The sequence below is a fragment of the Limulus polyphemus genome, unplaced genomic scaffold (genome assembly GCF_000517525.1).
Source record: "Limulus polyphemus unplaced genomic scaffold, Limulus_polyphemus-2.1.2 Scaffold4744, whole genome shotgun sequence".
Taxonomy (NCBI): domain Eukaryota; kingdom Metazoa; phylum Arthropoda; class Merostomata; order Xiphosura; family Limulidae; genus Limulus; species Limulus polyphemus.
The window spans coordinates 53174-71515 of record NW_013670354.1 but is presented as its reverse complement, the minus strand read 5'-3'; the positions used below and the strand labels follow the sequence as shown (position 1 = coordinate 71515).

Sequence of the window (18342 nt, the reverse complement as noted above, 5' to 3'; positions counted from 1 at the left end):
TTGATATCAAACTGTAGATTATAATTCAAATTTTAGTACTATATATTACTCAATTTCTTAATTTAAAAGCAAATATTAAAAAGACTCGGATAAACATTGATTTTTCTGTGTCACATGATATGTTGAATGCAGCACTGGTTCAAATTAAATGTTTGTGAAGTCAAAATACTAAGTCTATAGTTTTGTATGAATTAGAAAATTCAAATTACCAATATTGACAAGCTAGAATATAAAATAAGAGCCTTATTCCATTTTTGGAAACACTCCCTTATATACACGTACTTCAGAATGTCCCCCTAGTGGCTTTTTCATCCATTTTAATAGGCTTGGCACCATTTCTTTTTTTTTTTTTTTGAACCAATGTGTCTTTAGTCTGCACAAAATTTCATATTTTTTGGATAAAATTACATTAAAACCTAATAAAAATATTTTGTTTCATATTCTTCATGAGCAAATTTTTCAAGGCTTAGCAACCTATGTCAAGCAGAAATTGAGTACAAAGGTTGTAACTATAACAGATAATTGTTTGATTTAGTTCTGTAGTTACTGTTCTATGTTTTAAGAACACTAAGTTTAAGAACTTATTTAAAAATAGTGTTACGTATCTGCTTGCTTGTTAATTTCTGGTAGAAATTATTTCCGAGAAACTTCAGTGATACATGTCCTTTCTTGATTAACCCAGTTTATTCTTCCTCGATACAACTTTGTAATACACAGAATTTTCACAGTCAATACGTTTCTCTGTACGAGTACAAACACACTTTATATTACTACCACTACTGTTTGCTTGACTCAATTATCTATCTCTGGCTTTCTTTGCCAGGCTTATATATAAAAAAAGGGCATCTCGATCAGACTAGAGTTGCTGGGGAAAATTCATGATCCTTCGAGTAACTCAAGCATGCATGGTCCCAGCGTCACGTGACTTCCGCTGTCGTAGCAATAGCAATAATTAATATTTTGCTTTATGTTATTTGATAGGGTAACATGAGTGCACATGAGCTGCATCATTGTAACTTCTCTATTGTTAGCCAGGCACAGCTGAAAGGGCAATATACTAAAAATAATAAATATATAATATTATGAGATTTAAACTATTTAGTCTAAACATTTATGTTTTTGTGTTATAATTTCTGTTCATTCTAGAATGAAAGAGCCATAATATATATTTATTTCCTAATTTTTTGTGGTTGCGAGATTGGTCAAATCTACCGAACTTGTACAGAGATTAATTACTGAAAATAACAGGCAAAATATAAAGTTTTTTCTTAAGAAATATTTTATAACTATTTGGCCGTTATAAAGATTTTGCATGTGAAATTTTCTGATGTATAAAAGTATTTTTAATCTTAAAACGAATATTACTTTGTATGTTGGATAGGCAACATGTGAAAAGAAAAAAAAGACATGAGAAAAACATTGCTTTACAAACCTTAAGACTTAATAAAATAATTTATTTTGCATATGAAAACATTGTAATATTTACTGATAATATGCCAAATTTTGTTAACATTTGATTACTAATTTAAAGTTCATAGCATGAAAACTATAACAAGCACAAAATGGTTATGAGGTCAGTCCCAGGGACCAACCCATGCTGAAAGAGTTAATAAGAGTTGAAATGAATTAAGTTTGGGAAATGGCAACAGACAAATCAATTAAAGAACGGGTGCATTGAGGTAGCTGTAGTTGTAATTAAGATAATGGAGACACTTGAGTGGTACATTGAGGCCTCTGTGAATCTTGGGTGGACCTTAGAATCCTGCAGTGTAGTGTGGGTATTTTATGTTAGTAACTGTAATATATGGTGAATTGTTAAACAAAATTTTGCACAGCGTGTTCTTGTTTCATTTGTAAATTGTTTAAATAATACTAGTACGTACTAGATGTATTCCTGCAGTGTCTCCAGAAAGTGTTCTGTTTCAAGAGTAAATAAAATCAAAATTAGGAGTAACAAGTAGTTTTATTTCTTGCTTTTCAATTTCATATGCTGTGTTGTAGTCGACAGAGTGCAAATGGTTCTCGTGATACATGATGTGCACGTTTTACTGACATCATGACAGTACCAATTGCAGCGTTAAGTCTTCCTTATGTAACATCATTTTAGTGTTTACTGACAGGCAACACACTACTGTATAGTGGCATGATGGTTAAAACAGATGACCCCTACAGGCATTTATTTCTAGAACCAACTCCAACCATGATAGAAGGCCAGTATAAGAATAATTTTCCCAAACTGTTTTTAATCCCCAGTCCACACCCTTGTGTCTGAGTATGTTTATATAGTCTTATTTTGAATAGTTTGTTTATGTTTTCTAAGATTTTTTTTTGATTTATGTATGCTTCAGTTATTGTTCTATAGTTAATTGTATAATTAAATTGTGAGTTGGATTTTTTGTTATTATATCACTTTGTACTTATGTTAGCCTTTGGTTATTTAAGTTGATTATTTTAAATTTTTTTTTGCCATTATTACTAAGACAAAAAACTAAGATCTTGTGTGCTTTACCTTTTTAGTATGTTTGTTTTAGCAGTGATTGATCTGGAGTATTGTATCTTTTATTCTGGTTCCTCCAGCTAATGTCAAAAAAAGATATTTGTGTGCCTTATCTATGACTTTGTTTATTTTAGTTGTGTATTTTTATTTGAAAATATATCTGATTTCTTTATTTTTGTTTTCCTTCTTATTATTTTCAATGCAATCTAGAGCAAAATTGTATGTTTGTCTGTCCGCTAACTCCTCGCACACTATTTGACCAAGGTCTGGCCCTCTGTTTCCTGTCGTCTCCCTATCCAATTTCCTCTGTGGGATCCTGTTTCATGCCAACATTTGTCAGAGGTAGTTCAAGATTTAATTCTCAAGGGTGCCATTGAACGAAGAGATCCTTCTTGTCCAGGGTTTTATTTTTGTCTGTTTGTCATTCCTAAAAAAATGGGAGACTGACACCCAGTAATAGATTTATCGTCCCTGAATCGCCTTGTCATTGTTCCTAAGTTCACCTGGGACTTGAACTTAACTCTCCAGTGGGTTTTCACTCCAGGTCTATGGATGACAAAGGTTGATGTGTTGGATGCATATCTTCCTGGTATACCGACATTTCCTTTCTATTGTTCATTATGGGTGTGTTTTTCAGTTTAGGATGCTTCCACTTGGCAGAGTTGTTTGGTCATTCACTTGTCTGCTTCTTTCCCGGGGCCTTCGTTTCCACCATTACATGGATGGCTAGCTCCAGCTAGCATCCTCATGGACTGACTCTGCCCTCATACTCAGTTTCTTCTTGGAGAAGATGCCAGGGTTGTTGTCAGTTGAGCCCAATCTTCTCTACTTTGGTTGAGAGATATGGAAATTCTCATATGCAAGGTCTCATCCTCACCCTCTCCTACTGCATGAGAGGTTCTATCTCTTTTTGGGGATGCGGGCTTCTTTCAAAGCATTCCTTCCTCTTTAGTGGGCTTTAATCGACCAATGGATTTTTGTTCAGGATTTCTTTGATTCTCCTCTTACTCTTCCATCTTCATAACCAACAGTTTTTGTCTGGTGGCTGGATCAGACCACTACTGTGGAGGGGGGGGGGTCCTCTTCCTCTGCCTCATTTGGATTGTCACCTTTTATGGATGCTTCCCTTTCTGGTTGGGGAGCATATCACTAATGTCAGGAGGTTTCAGGGTGGTGGACTATTCCTGAATCTACTCTACATATTCAAGCTTTCTGCTGTTCAGTGAGTTGTCCTTCACTTCCTGCTGTCTCTTCAGGGACAGATGGTAATGAACCACTCAGACAATTTGATGGTGGTGTCCTATATAACCAGGCAAGGAGGCACCTGGTTGAGGGACCTTTGGATCTTCTTTATTGGGTTCACAACCATCAAATTACTTTACTGGCATGTCATATTCCTGATGCCCTGAATCTACCAACAGAGTGGGTTTTGGATCCTATCATTTTTTTTGGGAGTTATGTGCTCATATGGATCTCCCTGGTTTGGACACATTTGTGTCTCCTATCAACACACATCTTCTCTGTTCTTGGTTGCCTGTTCCTAATCTGCAGGTAGATTCAGTGGATTCTCTCAACCAGAATTTGACCATTTGTTACCTATATGCTTATCCTCCATTTGGCTTCTTCCTTATGTCCTTTTGATAGTTAAGACCACTTCTTGTTGAGTTATGTTGGGTGGCTCAGAAGTGGTTTTCTTTTCTACAATGGCTGTTGGTGTCATGACTCATTCCTCTCCCTTTGTCTCCCACACTTTTTCACCAACCTAATTCTGGCATGTGTCACCCTTCCCTACCTGCACTCCATCTTCACATGTGGCTTTTGTCTGCTCCCTCATCAGAAGTTCCAGACTTTCCAGGTGTGTTTCCTTCTTGTTTTCCATCCAGTTTAGCCATCATTATTGGTGGTTTATCAGCATAAGTGGGCTACTTACCACTCTTGGTCTGTATGATGAGGTTACCATCCTTCCAGACTGACCATTACTCACTTGGTTTTATGACAGGGGCCTATTTGTTTTCTCTGTTGTGAGTTACAGGGTTGCTTTGTCCTCCACTTCTTGGTTTACGGAATTTGCTTCTGTATTCCACTCTCGTTGGTATTCATTCTCCATTGCTCGTCCTTTCCACCCTGCTTTTCTCCCCGATTAGAACCTAAATGTTGTTCTTTATGCTTTTATTTGTCTTGCTCATTATATCACCTTTCATTAAAGTCCTTGTTTTTATTGTTGTTCCAGTGTTTTTGTGATAAATGTTTGCCGTGTATTGTTCCATGCTTCCTATGTTCACCTTTTTCCCAACCATTCTTTTCTACCGAAAACTTCAGCTGCTCAGGAGGGTAATTCTGCATTCCCTACTATTTCCCTTTCCTCCATCTTTATGATCATTCTGATCCTGATCACCTCCTTTGTCCAGTTAGGGCCCTCAGATGGTATATGACATGCTCTCTTCCATGGTTCCCATGTACATATGTTTATTCATTGGAATCCTACTGATTTGCCAGGTTATTCACATGGTGTATTCTTCCTTTTCTCTGGATGATTGTTGCTTTTTTTGTGTGTTTTTTCCCATCAGATCTGTCACTTGACCATGCCTTTACATCTCACTATCAACATATCATGGCAGTTTCATATTCTGTGGGTTTCTGCTTACCTCCAGTTGCCATTCTTCATACCTCAGTTTCTTTATGGCTAGTAAGTACACAGTTTCTTTTCCTTCACAGCTGCCTCTTGCTCATAGATTGTGGGTCCTGCTCTGTGGTGAGTGGTGCCTGACCAGGTATATTTAGTCTCAACTCTACACTGTTCATCCTGTAGCCATGCTAGAGGACTGTAATGGTGAGGCTCTTCCTACCATGGACCCAATATACAATTTTAGATGCCACCAGGTATTAATTCATTGACTCCATCTGATTGTCACCTATGCATTGATATCAACTATTCATACATAACAAATCATCACATGTCACAGGTCCATATTATGCATACCATAGAGATTGGGTGTTCCGTGATACCAATTGTAGTTATATCTTGTGGTCTTTTGCTTCATAAACTGACATCAGTAAAGCAGACAGGAATTACTGCCCATCTCTGATGCTTTATGGCATCAAGGTTTTTCCTGTCGTGGACCTGTTCTTTAATTCCAGACACTGCCAGGTGTTGGTTGATTGACTCCGTCCATGTGGCAGCTCTGCTTTTCAAAATAAAGTATCATGGTCACCCATTGCACTGTCTCCAGTTTTGTGGTCCTCCAGACTCTCCAATGCATCCTCCCTTTTTTCTCGTGGAGTATGGGAGTCCTTGCCACTTACCAGTTTCTCGGGTGGTGGACTATGGAGGTTTGTCCTCCTGTATGTGAACTTTGCCACTCAGTTCAGAGTAGGTTGGTGTCTATGACATGACACTCTTTTTACCGCAAACCTGATGTACAAGTTCAGATGTCACCAGGTGTTGGTTGTAGCACTCTGCTATTTCTGTACGTATCTATTGCAGTTTGCCCCTCTGGCTGAGACATTCCTCCTTCCTTCCATACTCCAGATGTCAGTTCCAGGTGGATCAGGTGTTGGTTGGAGATGGTACAGCCACATAAGTCCTCACATGTATTTGGCTGGGTTCCCTGTTCCTACTGCAGACTGGACAACACATTCCCAAAGCTGCCAGGCTTTGGACCAGAGATGAATACCTCCTGAGCTCTCGTTTCATCTGGTGGATCAGGTGTTGGTTGTGTTGGAGATGGGTGCTTGGTGCAGAAGCTCATCTTCCCTCCTAGTACCTGTTTTTTGAAGTGAAAGGAAGAGGACCTGATATACAATTCCAAATGCCACCAGGTGTTGGTTGAGGTCAAACTCCCATTTATGGTTTGTTGTGACTTAGCCACTCAACACCTGGGGGTCCCTTATCTGCTTGAAATGTTTTGGGGCCCTTCCATGTTTCTGACCTTTATGTTTTGGCAATACATTCCTGAAGGGCAAAGAGTATACCTGGCTCAGAAATAGTACAGTTCCCCACTGGTGCATTGTTTTTCATTCCTCACAACATTCCATTGTCTTTCTTTGGGTGCTTTCTAAAGAAGGATCATATTCAGTGTGGGATTCTAGCTTTTTGTAAGAGGAGGTAAGATATAGTATAAGAAATTAACATTATTCTAAACTGAAAATGTATTTCTAATGGATACTTACCTCCACTCATTTCCCACTGCTCTCCACACTTTTGGTGCGTTGGTTGACTTGGTCATGACTAAGGTGCATTATTAGAGAGGGCGCTAGTTATGATAGGGACAGTGTTGCACTCCTATTGGTGGAGGGTTGCTGCATGTAGATATGCAGAAAGAAGTGTGAGTGACCAACTGAAAAGTTTGTTCCAATATAGGGTAGTACTAATCAAGAAAGCTTCTTGTGAAAGGAGGTGTCTATTGAAAATATATTTTCAGTGTAGGAAAATGTTAACTTTAATATTAACTGCTATCAAACTTGTCCTTTTCTCTCGTCACATCATTGATTTTACCTTACTTTTGAAATTTTTGCACCCTCTTCTTTGCTCATCATATTTTGTTGTAATTTTAAAACACTGACATTTTATCTTATCTAGATACAGTTTAGTCTTTTATTTTTCTCTTTTGTAATTGATTGTATGAGGTTTTATTATTATTATTTTTTTTTACATTATAAACGCTGGACTATCCATACAAAAGCCTTTCTACCATACCACTTGGACGTACATGCATTACTAAAAGTTTTGGAACAATACATTTCAAGAGAGAGAAGGTGACATGCTACAATGATAGAGCTCTGTTTTACTGTGAGTGGACCAACCTTTGGAAGCATTCACACTTGGAATAATGTTACATATTCCACCAACTGTTGGTACAGATTTGGTGGAATAGATTACTACTCCTTCAGCTAAGCATCTCCAAGTCCTTCTGTCTCTTGAGCAGCATTTGAAATTGTTTCTAAATGGTTAATTTTATTTTGATGGGATCAAAGTAGGCTCTGTTATTTGTCTCAAACCACTTTTTGACATGTTATCATAATGAATGAGATTTTAACTTTTTCAAGAAGATCACAATACAAAATTTAAATTCTTTACTTATTACTAGTAAACCAAGTTCAAAACCATGTAGCAAGTCCAAACCTAACATCACCATGAAACTTTGCTCCCTGGAGCTTCTTTTACAGAGTGTGTGTACTGTCCTGAACTCTACTTATAGTTCTGGGTAGTGAATTTAATGCTAGACATGTGATGCTACATTCCAATACATGTAAAAGTTTGCATGGCCCAAGTAGAGAATAATTTTGATTGGCTAAGAAGCTATCCCCTGTTAGCTAGAACATGAGTGTACTTGCATTTCTTCAGCACAATACCTGTGATAGAGTTTGGAATGAAATAATTCACTCATACCTCTAAATCTGCATCCATTTGAAGGTCAGTGAGCTTTGTTACATATGGTATTTTGACTGGAAGTGGCTGTCTGTGACAGCTACTGATTTTTATGCATGTAAATACATTGTGGCATTCATATGCAACTTAATTAGATAGGCTCATAATTAGTTGGTGTTTGCTTTGCTATTACTTGTATTACTTTTTGTAATATAGTGTACAGCTAATTATTATTATTATCTAGCACCTGACTTAACCCTATATCTACAGCTGGAGGGGGGTAAATGTACATTTCATGACCTTTTACAGAGTTACATTCAAAATTTTGTTAAAATACTTTATTATCATTGTATTTTGTAATTCATATTTTGATATTATATAAACTTAATTTCTTAATTTGAAAAGATATTTAAATAAATTCTGAAATAATACCTCTCTGCACATAATAGCTATTCCTCTACCATCAGCCTTTGGGATTTGCACATATCACTAGTCTTGAGCTGTCTCCCACCTAAGACATGTTATAATGTGAACTTCACTAGTACAGGATGTAATCATTATGCAACAATAACCCCACACCAATAGGAGGGCAACACATCTTCCCTGCAGAGTAGATCCCAATAAGCACTTGATTTTGTAATTTACTTCATTCTTATCATTGGCACTGTCTTTAATGGGTGTGTTTCTTGAAGTTTAAACTTACTCAATTTTATGAGATTTGCAATGCCTTTTCACAGTGTTTACTTTCTTTGGTTTCCTTGTAGTTTAACTTCAGCTTAGAATTATGCCATAACTAAAAAAAGAAGAAAAAAAAGGTCCTGGAGTATTGCTACATAAATTCTCAAATGATGATGATGACTGCTACCTCCTACTAAGGTTCTTGTAATGTTGTTCATACTCCTTACTTTGTCTGTGGCTGCTGTAGGCTCACAGACATTTGAAGACATTACTTACCACCATAGTTCATTGTGTCATGGGCTCTTTGATGGCTTCCTTGCCTCATCTCTCTGTTGCTGCATCTGAAGTGTGTTCTCTGAACCTGAACATGAGTATTGTAGCTTTCTTCCTTCCAGGTTTCCACTAAGCTCCTCTTTACCTGTTGAATGCAATGTTCCTCTTCCAAATCTCTTTATGTATTTGATTTCTCAGGTTTATTTTTTACTTTTTCTTATGTCTTATGATTCTTTTTGTTCCTTGCTACATGCTTCTCATGCTGATGGTTATTTGGTTTTTCCTCTTTCTCTAGACATGTGTCCAAGCTGACATATTTCTGGATTAGTTTCATTCCCACTCTGAAATACTTCATCCTCCTTGACTCCAGGGCTCCTTCACCATGGCTTATGGCTATTTCCCTCTTTTGTTCCTGGATTCCCAATCCCTGAAGTCCCTTCTACTCGCATGGGAAGTTGACCCCCTGTTTCTAGTAACACTCTCTAGTACTTATTTTTGTCATCTTTGCCTTTTACTTACCCATCTCATTCATAACTTATCTTCATCTACTACCTGAAGCTCTACACCTTGATTCCAATGGATTTTCTGGGGATTTACAATCATAATTAGCCCTTATCAACACTTTGACCAATGTTTTATCTTCTGCTTTGTCCCTGATTACTTGGTTCTTCTGTTGTTGGGATATTCTGGGCTGTGATGCTCTTCTCTCTATAGTTTGTCTTCCTCATTATTACCTCTTATGAGTTGGCACATCTCTGGACAACTCCACAGCTTCAGGGTTTGGTCTCCTATGAGTGTACCTTCCACATGAATGTTCAGGATCTCTTGGCTGCCCATCTGGTGTCTTGGTATTTCCTACCTCTTCTAGTGCATGAACTTGGTACTTCACTCAGCAGCTCTGGCTGTGGATACCTTCAGCCAGGACTAGTCTCATCTCTTTCTGTATGTGTATTTTTATCTTGGTTATGATCCACTCTGTCAATTCTACAGTTACTTCCTATATCAATTGTTAGGGTGAGACTTGCTCCAGGGGCCTTTGCTTCTGCACTTTGGACTTTCTGTTTTGAATCCACTCACATTGGATTCTTCTGAAAGCCTGTCATGTCTTCGGAGCTCTGAATGTGGTGGTGGATTGATTTTCTTGACTGGACAGTATTTTTCCTACTCGGTAGTCATTCCATCCTCAAATATTTTGTTGGATTTGTTTCCAGTTGGGCATGCCAGTGGTCAATGCTTTTGCCACTCATTTCAATACCAAACTCTCTTCTTCTGGCACCTGGTACCTCACCCAGCATCCACAGCGAGGACCAGTCTCATCTCTTTCTGTATATGTACTCTCATTTTGCCTTCTCCCATATGTCTTGGCTTTTACTCATGGGTTGGGTCTTGTTAGTAGCACCTTTTTTGGCCAGCTCCTTCTTGGTTTTCTCTTCTTTACCAACTGATATCCAGGGTGCCTCCTCTTCCATCTCAGCCACTCTTGGTCCAACCTCATATGTCTCTCTTTCACTTGGGGGTGTCATCCCCTTGTCTTCATATGTGGAATTTTTCTGCTCCCTTGCTTGCCAGTCAGGTTTCTTTGACTGCATAGCCCTTCTATTATCTCATTTGTGTGGCTCTTCTACTTTCTCTGTCTATCAATGAAAGGGGTGTGTTTTTCACCACTGGCCCATCCACTGCTCTTCATCATCATACCATTGCCAACCTTTCAGCATTTTTTATCTGGTCAAACAGGTTGTTTAACCAAGGATTGTTAGTTTATACCATAATAGGCTATTGGGTGATATGTGAACTACTTTTTTGCTGTGGTTCTATCTTTTCTTCTCACATATGCCCCCCCCCCCTTCTTTTATCTCTTAAGCATGTGAGGCCGGCAAAGTTGAGGTTAAACTGGGTAGATGGTGTATTCCCAACACAACTTGAGTTTTGCTTCTGCCATTACATCAAAAACCAGGGCACATTGCATAATAACCCACTTTATGATTTGTGCCCTGCTGTAGGATGTTTATATTGTGGCTGCAATTTTTTTTTCTGTTTTTTTTTTATTATTATTTTTTAGCCCATAAAATTACATTAATGATATATTTCATCTCAGACCATTCCTTCCATGGGCTTTCATGGAAAAAGCCAGCAGAAGTGAGTATGTCTGTCCACTTCCCTGACTCTCTCTCATGCTGACTCTTCAAATTAGGTTTTGCTGCAACCCATTGCACTTTCTCCAGTCAAAGATCTTTGTGGTGGTTGGGTTCATTGAAGTCCAGGCACTCTGGTGTTTCCCCAACACAAATTCCTCTCCCCTATTTAGATTATCAACTGACACAGGGAGACCCTTGCTGCTCCCAGTTTCAGCTGCTGGAGTAGTTGACTAGGAGAGTTCCTAACCAGTTGTGAAATCTCTTTGGAAAGAGTCCAAGTGGGCAGATCACCCACTATTATATGATATGCCAATTTCACAGTGGTTTGGCCAGACAGATGGGGCAAAGTCCCACACAATAAAAAGAGTTTCTGTATGTACAGTGAGTAACTTGTACAAATGAATACATACCGAACTATATGGTCTGATTGTTGTTCTAGCTGCACTACATCTCATGTCCAAAAGAACTGTTGTGAGCAAATGCTCAGTTGTTCATATCTTTTTCCACCCATTCCCGTCACACACGGTCCCATTTTGCCTTCTTTCTTTTGTACTTCCATCTGGGCAAAGAGTATACCTTGCATAAGATGGATGTGGTCTCCAGGAAGTGTTATCCTTCTATTTAGCCTCCACTACATGGTGTCACACTCCATGGGATTTCCCCTTCAGTCTCCTTCTCCAAAGGGAGCTCATCTAGGTTTTTGCAATTGCACTGGTCCCTCCACCACATCAGTGTGGGATTCTAATTACTGTGTGAAGAGGTAAGTCTGTTGTTTTATTATTTAACATTTTCCATTCCTGAAAATGTATTTCTGATAGATACTCGCCTCTCTGCACACCTTCCCACCCACTACTGGTGCACATTATTCTTGCTTCATCTATGAATGATGTTAATTTTAAGCTTATGGGGATATACTACACATGGAGGATGTGTAGCCGTTTTCTAGGTGGAGAGGTGTTGTTGTTTGGTGATTACGTTGTGCACAGAACACAGTTCACATTATAACATGTCTTAGGTGAAAGATAGCTCCAGGCTAGTGGCATGTGCAAGGAATAGCTGCTGTGCGCAGAAAGGTAAGGATCTATTGGAAATACATTTTCAAGTAAGAAGGATGCTGAACTTCTGTATCACACGATGCTTCTTTGCTCCGAATTGCCCCTTTTAGATTTTTATTCTACCCCTATATGATCTGTGTTTGTCACAAGTTATTCACTTTCAGTATAGATATTCATAAGCCGTAAATTTATAGCTTCTGGAAAACCTACATGTCGTGCCCCTTATGTCGCATTGTCTTTCGAAAAATGTCTAAAATTCTTTCTGATATTGCTACTGATAATGTTCGTAACCAATGAAAATAGTAAATTGTACATTACATAAATCCATGATTGTTTGTTGTTGTTGTTTTTGGACACAGTAATTACATACAGTTCAGAAACTAATATATAAAATTAAATGAAGGTGATTTTGGAAAATTAAGAGGCTTAAAGCTCTAAAGATATAAGATAAATAATTGTAATTGTCTGTTATAATCTGTAGTCATTGTATTTGTGATGCTATTTCACAGTTTTCAACTTTTGCTACAGATGATTTCACTACAGTTATAGATAGAGTAGACAAAATAAGAGAACGTTTTACCAAAAACCTTGTGATATTTGTTTAGGAGGTTCTAAAGGTTATGCAATGAAGTATGAGACCTGTAAGATAAAAAGAAGTGTTTTTATTGCTAGTATGAAAATTGCCTTCACTCAGACTGACTCAGTAAAAACTTATTAAATTCACAGAAAAATCTTTAGTGACAGTACAGTATTAAAAGATCTGATTTTCTGTGTACAACAGACATGTAATGTTTACTAAAAGCCTTGCCAACTTTAATTAGTGTAAATAGTTTCATAGTAATCTTGTAGTTACAATGTTGGTCAAAATGAACAAGCCCATATAGAGTTAAAACAAGAATTTGGGGTAAAGTCCCCATTGTTTCTACTTCCAAATATTAGAAGAGTACCAAATACAATTTAATATGATCATTCATACATAGGAACTTCAAAAACTAATGAATTTTTTAGTACAAAACATGTTTTCAATATGAATTGTTGACACACGAAATCAGTCATTGTGTAGGAGCAACTGGTCTATATTATTATGATGATTCTTGTTTATTCTAGGTCATGATTATCTGGCTTTGGAAGTGGAAAAAGCTGAATTCTTGAATATTTTAACACTGAAGGTTTGGTAAGTTAATTCCATAATTTAAAGTTATCTTTTGATCAGAACTACAGTTTTACATTTAGAACAAAAAATAAATCTGGTAATGAATATAGCTAATTAAATATACCATTCTTACTTATGAAGATTAGAATGTATTGTTTCACAAGTGAGGTATCCTCCCTCTTTATGATATTTTTGGCTGTTAACCAAGGTTCATCCAGCTTAGGAGCTTTAGGTTAATTCTAATCTCTATACCAAGCTAATAATGCACAATAATGTCTAATGAAAATTTATTTATTAAACATTTTAACCAATACTGTTTGTAAAAAGTAACAATAAAGAAATGGTTAATTCACAAACATTAGTGTCACTTGTGTTGCAACTCATTTTTAATTAAAGAAAAATTCAAATGTTTATTTTTGCCCAATTTGATTCACTTCACCATTTTAAAGGTTTTTATTTTATTTTTTCATTTTTAGGGTGATGGTTGCTGAGTATTTTTAAAACCAGTAAAAAAAGGACTCTTAAAATGTAGTGTTGGGGGTGCTGGGCACTTCTATCATGTAAGTTAACGTGTTATTGAAACCCTTTACAAATCTAAGTACCCAAATCATATCACTTCTAATTCAAATTCTTTCGTTATAGCACATTTTCATTTTTCCACTTGTAATTTTAGTAGTTCTTTCAACTTTCTAACATCTTAAAATCCTTTTCATAATAATAGGACCAAAACTGGAAATAGTTTCCTCAGTTGCAATAACGTTTTTTACTTATAAGTTAAAAATATATGTTGAAAGATCTTAGACATTTGGTTCTATTTTTGCCATTTTTATCAACAGAGACTCCAATATCATATTATTCTTCATTACAGCTATTTTGCACAAGAATAATGTCCTGAGGTTTACTTTGTAGTTTGGAAAAGCATTTTCTAAGTTATTGTTCATTCTGTAAGATAGTCCAGAATATTCTGATTTAAAGAAATATTCTCACGTTACCATTTTTTTTCAAATAGGTTTATAAATAATTTACATAAATATGAATAAGTAAGGGCTCAAAAACATATTATTAAGGGGCCACACTTGTAATACTCCTTCAAAATTATGTAATTTTTACTGTTACCTTAGGAATCTTTCTAATTAACCTTGTGTAGAACTTTAAAATATTTTTGAAACCCAAGATAAACAAAAGCCAAAAAGCAAAAAACAAATCTTTCTAACACTATGTTCACAGTTTTAATAATAAATAAAAACTATCAAGATAATTTTATACTTTTGATCTCTGATGGTAACTTCAATAATTTGTTTTACATCAAAAGTGAAACTAATAGTTTTTTGTAATTTGTTCTCAATGAATTTTTGAAAATAGTAGTAAACTTGCATTAGTATTTAAAAAAGAAAATTCCCACTAGATCAGTCTTCTTTGGTTAACTTTACCAGAAGCCTCTGACTGTTATAGTAAACTTACATTAGTATTTAAAAAAGAAAATTCCCACTAGATCAGTCTTCTTTGGTTAACTTTACCAGAATTCTCTGACTGTTATAGTAGACTTACTTTAGTATAGAAAAGAAATCCTACTGGATCAGTCTTCTTTGGTTAACTTTACCAGAATTCTCTGACTGTTATAGTAGACTTACTTTAGTATAGAAAAGAAATCCTACTGGATCAGTCTTCTTTGGTTAACTTTACCAAAAGCCTCTGACTGTTATAGTAAACTTACATTAGTATAGAAAAGAAATCCTACTGGATCAGTCTTCTTTGGTTAACTTCACCAGAATTCTCTGACTGTTATAGTAAACTTACATTAGTATTAAAAAAAAAAATTCCCATTTGATCGGTCTTCTTTGGTTAACTTCACCAGAATTCTCTGACTGTTATAGTAAACTTACATTAGTATAGAAAAGAAATCCTACTGGATCAGTCTTCTTTGGTTAACTTTACCAAAAGCCTCTGACTGTTATAGTAAACTTACATTAGTATAGAAAAGAAATCCTACTGGATCAGTCTTCTTTGGTTAACTTTACCAGAATTCTCTGACTGTTATAGTAAACTTACATTAGTATAGAAAAGAAATCCTACTGGATCAGTCTTCTTTTGTTAACTTTACCAGAAGCCTCTGACTGTTATAGTAAACTTACATTAGTATAGAAAAGAAATCCCACTGGATCAGTCTTCTTTGGTTAACTTTACCAGAATTCTCTGTTCTTTATCTTTATAATGTATTTACTCATGCTATCATATATGTTGCTGATTTATGTATAGGTAAAATTATAATTTGAATAATATGGGCTAATTAGCTTTCATGTGTAAGTGCTTCTATTAAAATTAATTAAATATTGAGTTTGTATAGTTAATTATTAATTTTTTTTATTCTTGTTTTATAGGTGTCAGCCTGGTAATCACCTGTTTACCTTGCATATTGGAGATAATGAAAAATTCTTACATATCTGGGCTGTCATCTTGTGTTGACAATGTTCTAAAACCAGCAATATTTAACTGTCCAGGCTTTAGCAGTGGAAGAGAGAAAACTATCCAGAGCTTGGAGACATCCTCCATTCCACCGAGTACAATAATTAGCAGTGATCTTGTGACAACTCAGTGCAGCAGCAAGTGTGAATGTACCAAACATGAACAAAACTCAAGTGTGAAAGTGAAGTCCAAGTGTGAAGAAAATCTCATAAGTAGAACAAAAAGTATGTCATTAGGGCAACACATTGGGAAATGTGAAGAAAAACAGAAAAAAGTATATTCAAAATCAGCCACTGATGGTAGTGTGAACCCAGTAGTTGTGGCAGAACCAGAAATGGAAAAGCTTTGCTGTAAAAGTTCAGAAACCGCTACTGATAGAAAACCAGTAATAGTGCCAAAATGTGGAAAAGTTTGTAGTCTTGACAGTTCGGATAAGTGGTCTCAAATTAAAAAGAAGTTTGAATCTGGATCTGTTTCTTCAGAAACTTTAATAAAATCTAAAAGACCTACAGAAAATTTATCAAGAAGTTCATTAAGTGCTATGAAGCAGAGATATTTAAACAGTAAATTGCTAGATAGAAGTAGGCTTGAGGTTAGGACCTGTCAAAATGGTTGTAGTCCCGAGAACCATTCTCCAGGAAAAGAAATGTTTAAGGGCTTGTATAAAAGTCAAAGTGAGAGTGGAGTTTTCAAAACAATTAATACTCCGTATTCTCTTCCTACAGAATTTGTGAGATCCAAATCATTAAGCACAGGAGAACCAAACAAGTTTTTCACAAACCAGTTAAGTGACAGTAATGCAGCATCAAACTACAAGAGTTCTGAAAACATAGAAACTTTAAGAGCTACAGAAACACCCCAAGCTTTGAACAAAATTTCTCAGTCTGTTGATAATCATGATGTTAACTCTTCTTCTTCTCTAGTTCAGTATCAGTTAAAAAACAAAGCTGTAAAAACATCATATAATGTTAACATTTCTGGTGCTGTTAATAGTAGCAGGATCATGAAAAAAACCTGTCCATCTATCTCTGGGAAAAATGGTGGTTGTGCCAAAACACGAATATCCAACATAAATAATGGTGATATTAACACTAAGTCTTCAAAATCTGCCTCATTGCCATTTCAAAAATCAAAAGTTTCTCAGTTAAAAGAAAAGTTTGATCATAAACATGTTGAAAGGGGCCTTAAAGAAAATGTGCACAGAAAAACCATATCACAAAATGAACTCCATAAGCTACCGTCAGCAGAAATTGTGCAAATAAACGGTAATTGTAGGAATAGTAGTAAACTGAAGTCATCAGGTTTAGGTGTTGGAAGTACAGAAATCAGTGAGGATTTTCAAAAAGATCCAAGAAATGATATTTCATTTGAAAGAGATAAAGAATTAGTTACTAAAAGTTTTAAATCTCAGATGTCTTTGGTTAAACAAACTATTATGAATTTTGAAGAGAACAAAAAACTTTTGTCTCCAGAAAGTGAAAGAAGATTCAAACAAGATCTAGACACTAAATCTTTAAATATACATAGTTTAGGTGCATGGAAGATTCCAAAAGATACAAGACAAACAGATTTACTAACTTTGAATAAGACATTACCTTGTAATAGCATGAAAGATGAAAGCATAAAGTCTAAGGAAGTTGGAAATTTTGATGCTGAAAAATCTTTAGTAAAATTTAAAAGCATTTTTGAATCACAAAATCTAGTACATGACACTGGAAGTGAGCCTGTTAGCGGTAATACACCGAACAGAGACTCGTCAAACTTTTCCAGGTTTAAAGCTCCTAATGACTTTCAGTCTGCAGGCAGACTAAATCAATCTATTTTACCAGAAAATGGTGGCCAGCATTCTGTTTTATTTCCAAAAAATGAGCAACAACAAAAATTCACCCAACATGATTTAAAAGATAAAACAAGTGAAGAGCAGGGAGTAATTATCAATCAAAATGGACAAAAAAAGAGATTTTCATTTACAAAAACAAAAGTACATGACATAAAAAAGATACCAATGCCTTTACCCAGGAAACCAAAGTGTACTGAAGAACCCGTGTACGTAAACAGCGTAGGAGAAAACACGACTTGTAATGAAAGTTCTAATGGTAACAATGATGACAATATTGCACCAAAGCCTAACTCATCTTTTCTTTGGAAACACCACGATTCCTTTAGAAGAACAAGAAGGTTTAATAGTAGCAGTCCTTTTGATATGGGAACTGTGGATTTAGATGTTCAAGAAAATGTATATGAAGAGTTGAATAATTGGTATTCTAATAATTCCAACCATCAGGAGGAGTCCCTCTACATGGATGCAGAATCTTTGAGATTGAACTCCTCTACAGCTTCTCCAGGTTATGAAAAATCAGACTGTAGTAGTTTAGGTATGTGCAAAGCCTATCCTCATGTTTTACTATTTTTGAAAGCTTAAAAAATGTGATAGTGTTAATAAATAAGTTGTACTTCATTATGATAACAGAAATAATGCAGTTGTCTCATTAGTAGTTATGATAGTTGGTGATAGTCATGAATACAGAAACAGTGCATTAGTGTAACAGTTTTATGGTCATATTGGTTAATAATTTTTGAGGGACATCTGTGAAAGTCAAGTAATGCAGTTGTCTCATTAGTAGTTGTGATAGTTGGTGATAGTCATGAATACAGAAACAGTGCATTAGTGTAACAGTTTTATGGTCCTATTGGTTAATAATTTTTGATGTACATCTGTG

The 18342-nt window shown here is 35.9% G+C and overlaps 1 protein-coding gene across 1 annotated transcript in view; it reads left to right on the top strand.

Annotated features, from left to right (window-relative positions):
• The window catches only part of LOC106471627, a gene marked incomplete at its 3' end in the record, with an annotated part of 73301 nt that overhangs the window by 2248 nt on the left and 52711 nt on the right, over positions 1–18342 (top strand). The window contains exons 2-4 of the mRNA XM_022400248.1: positions 13114–13180; positions 13636–13719; positions 15538–17997. Of these exons, the coding sequence (XP_022255956.1) occupies positions 15582–17997 (2416 nt within the window). The remainder of the gene's footprint in view (positions 1–13113; positions 13181–13635; positions 13720–15537; positions 17998–18342) is intronic.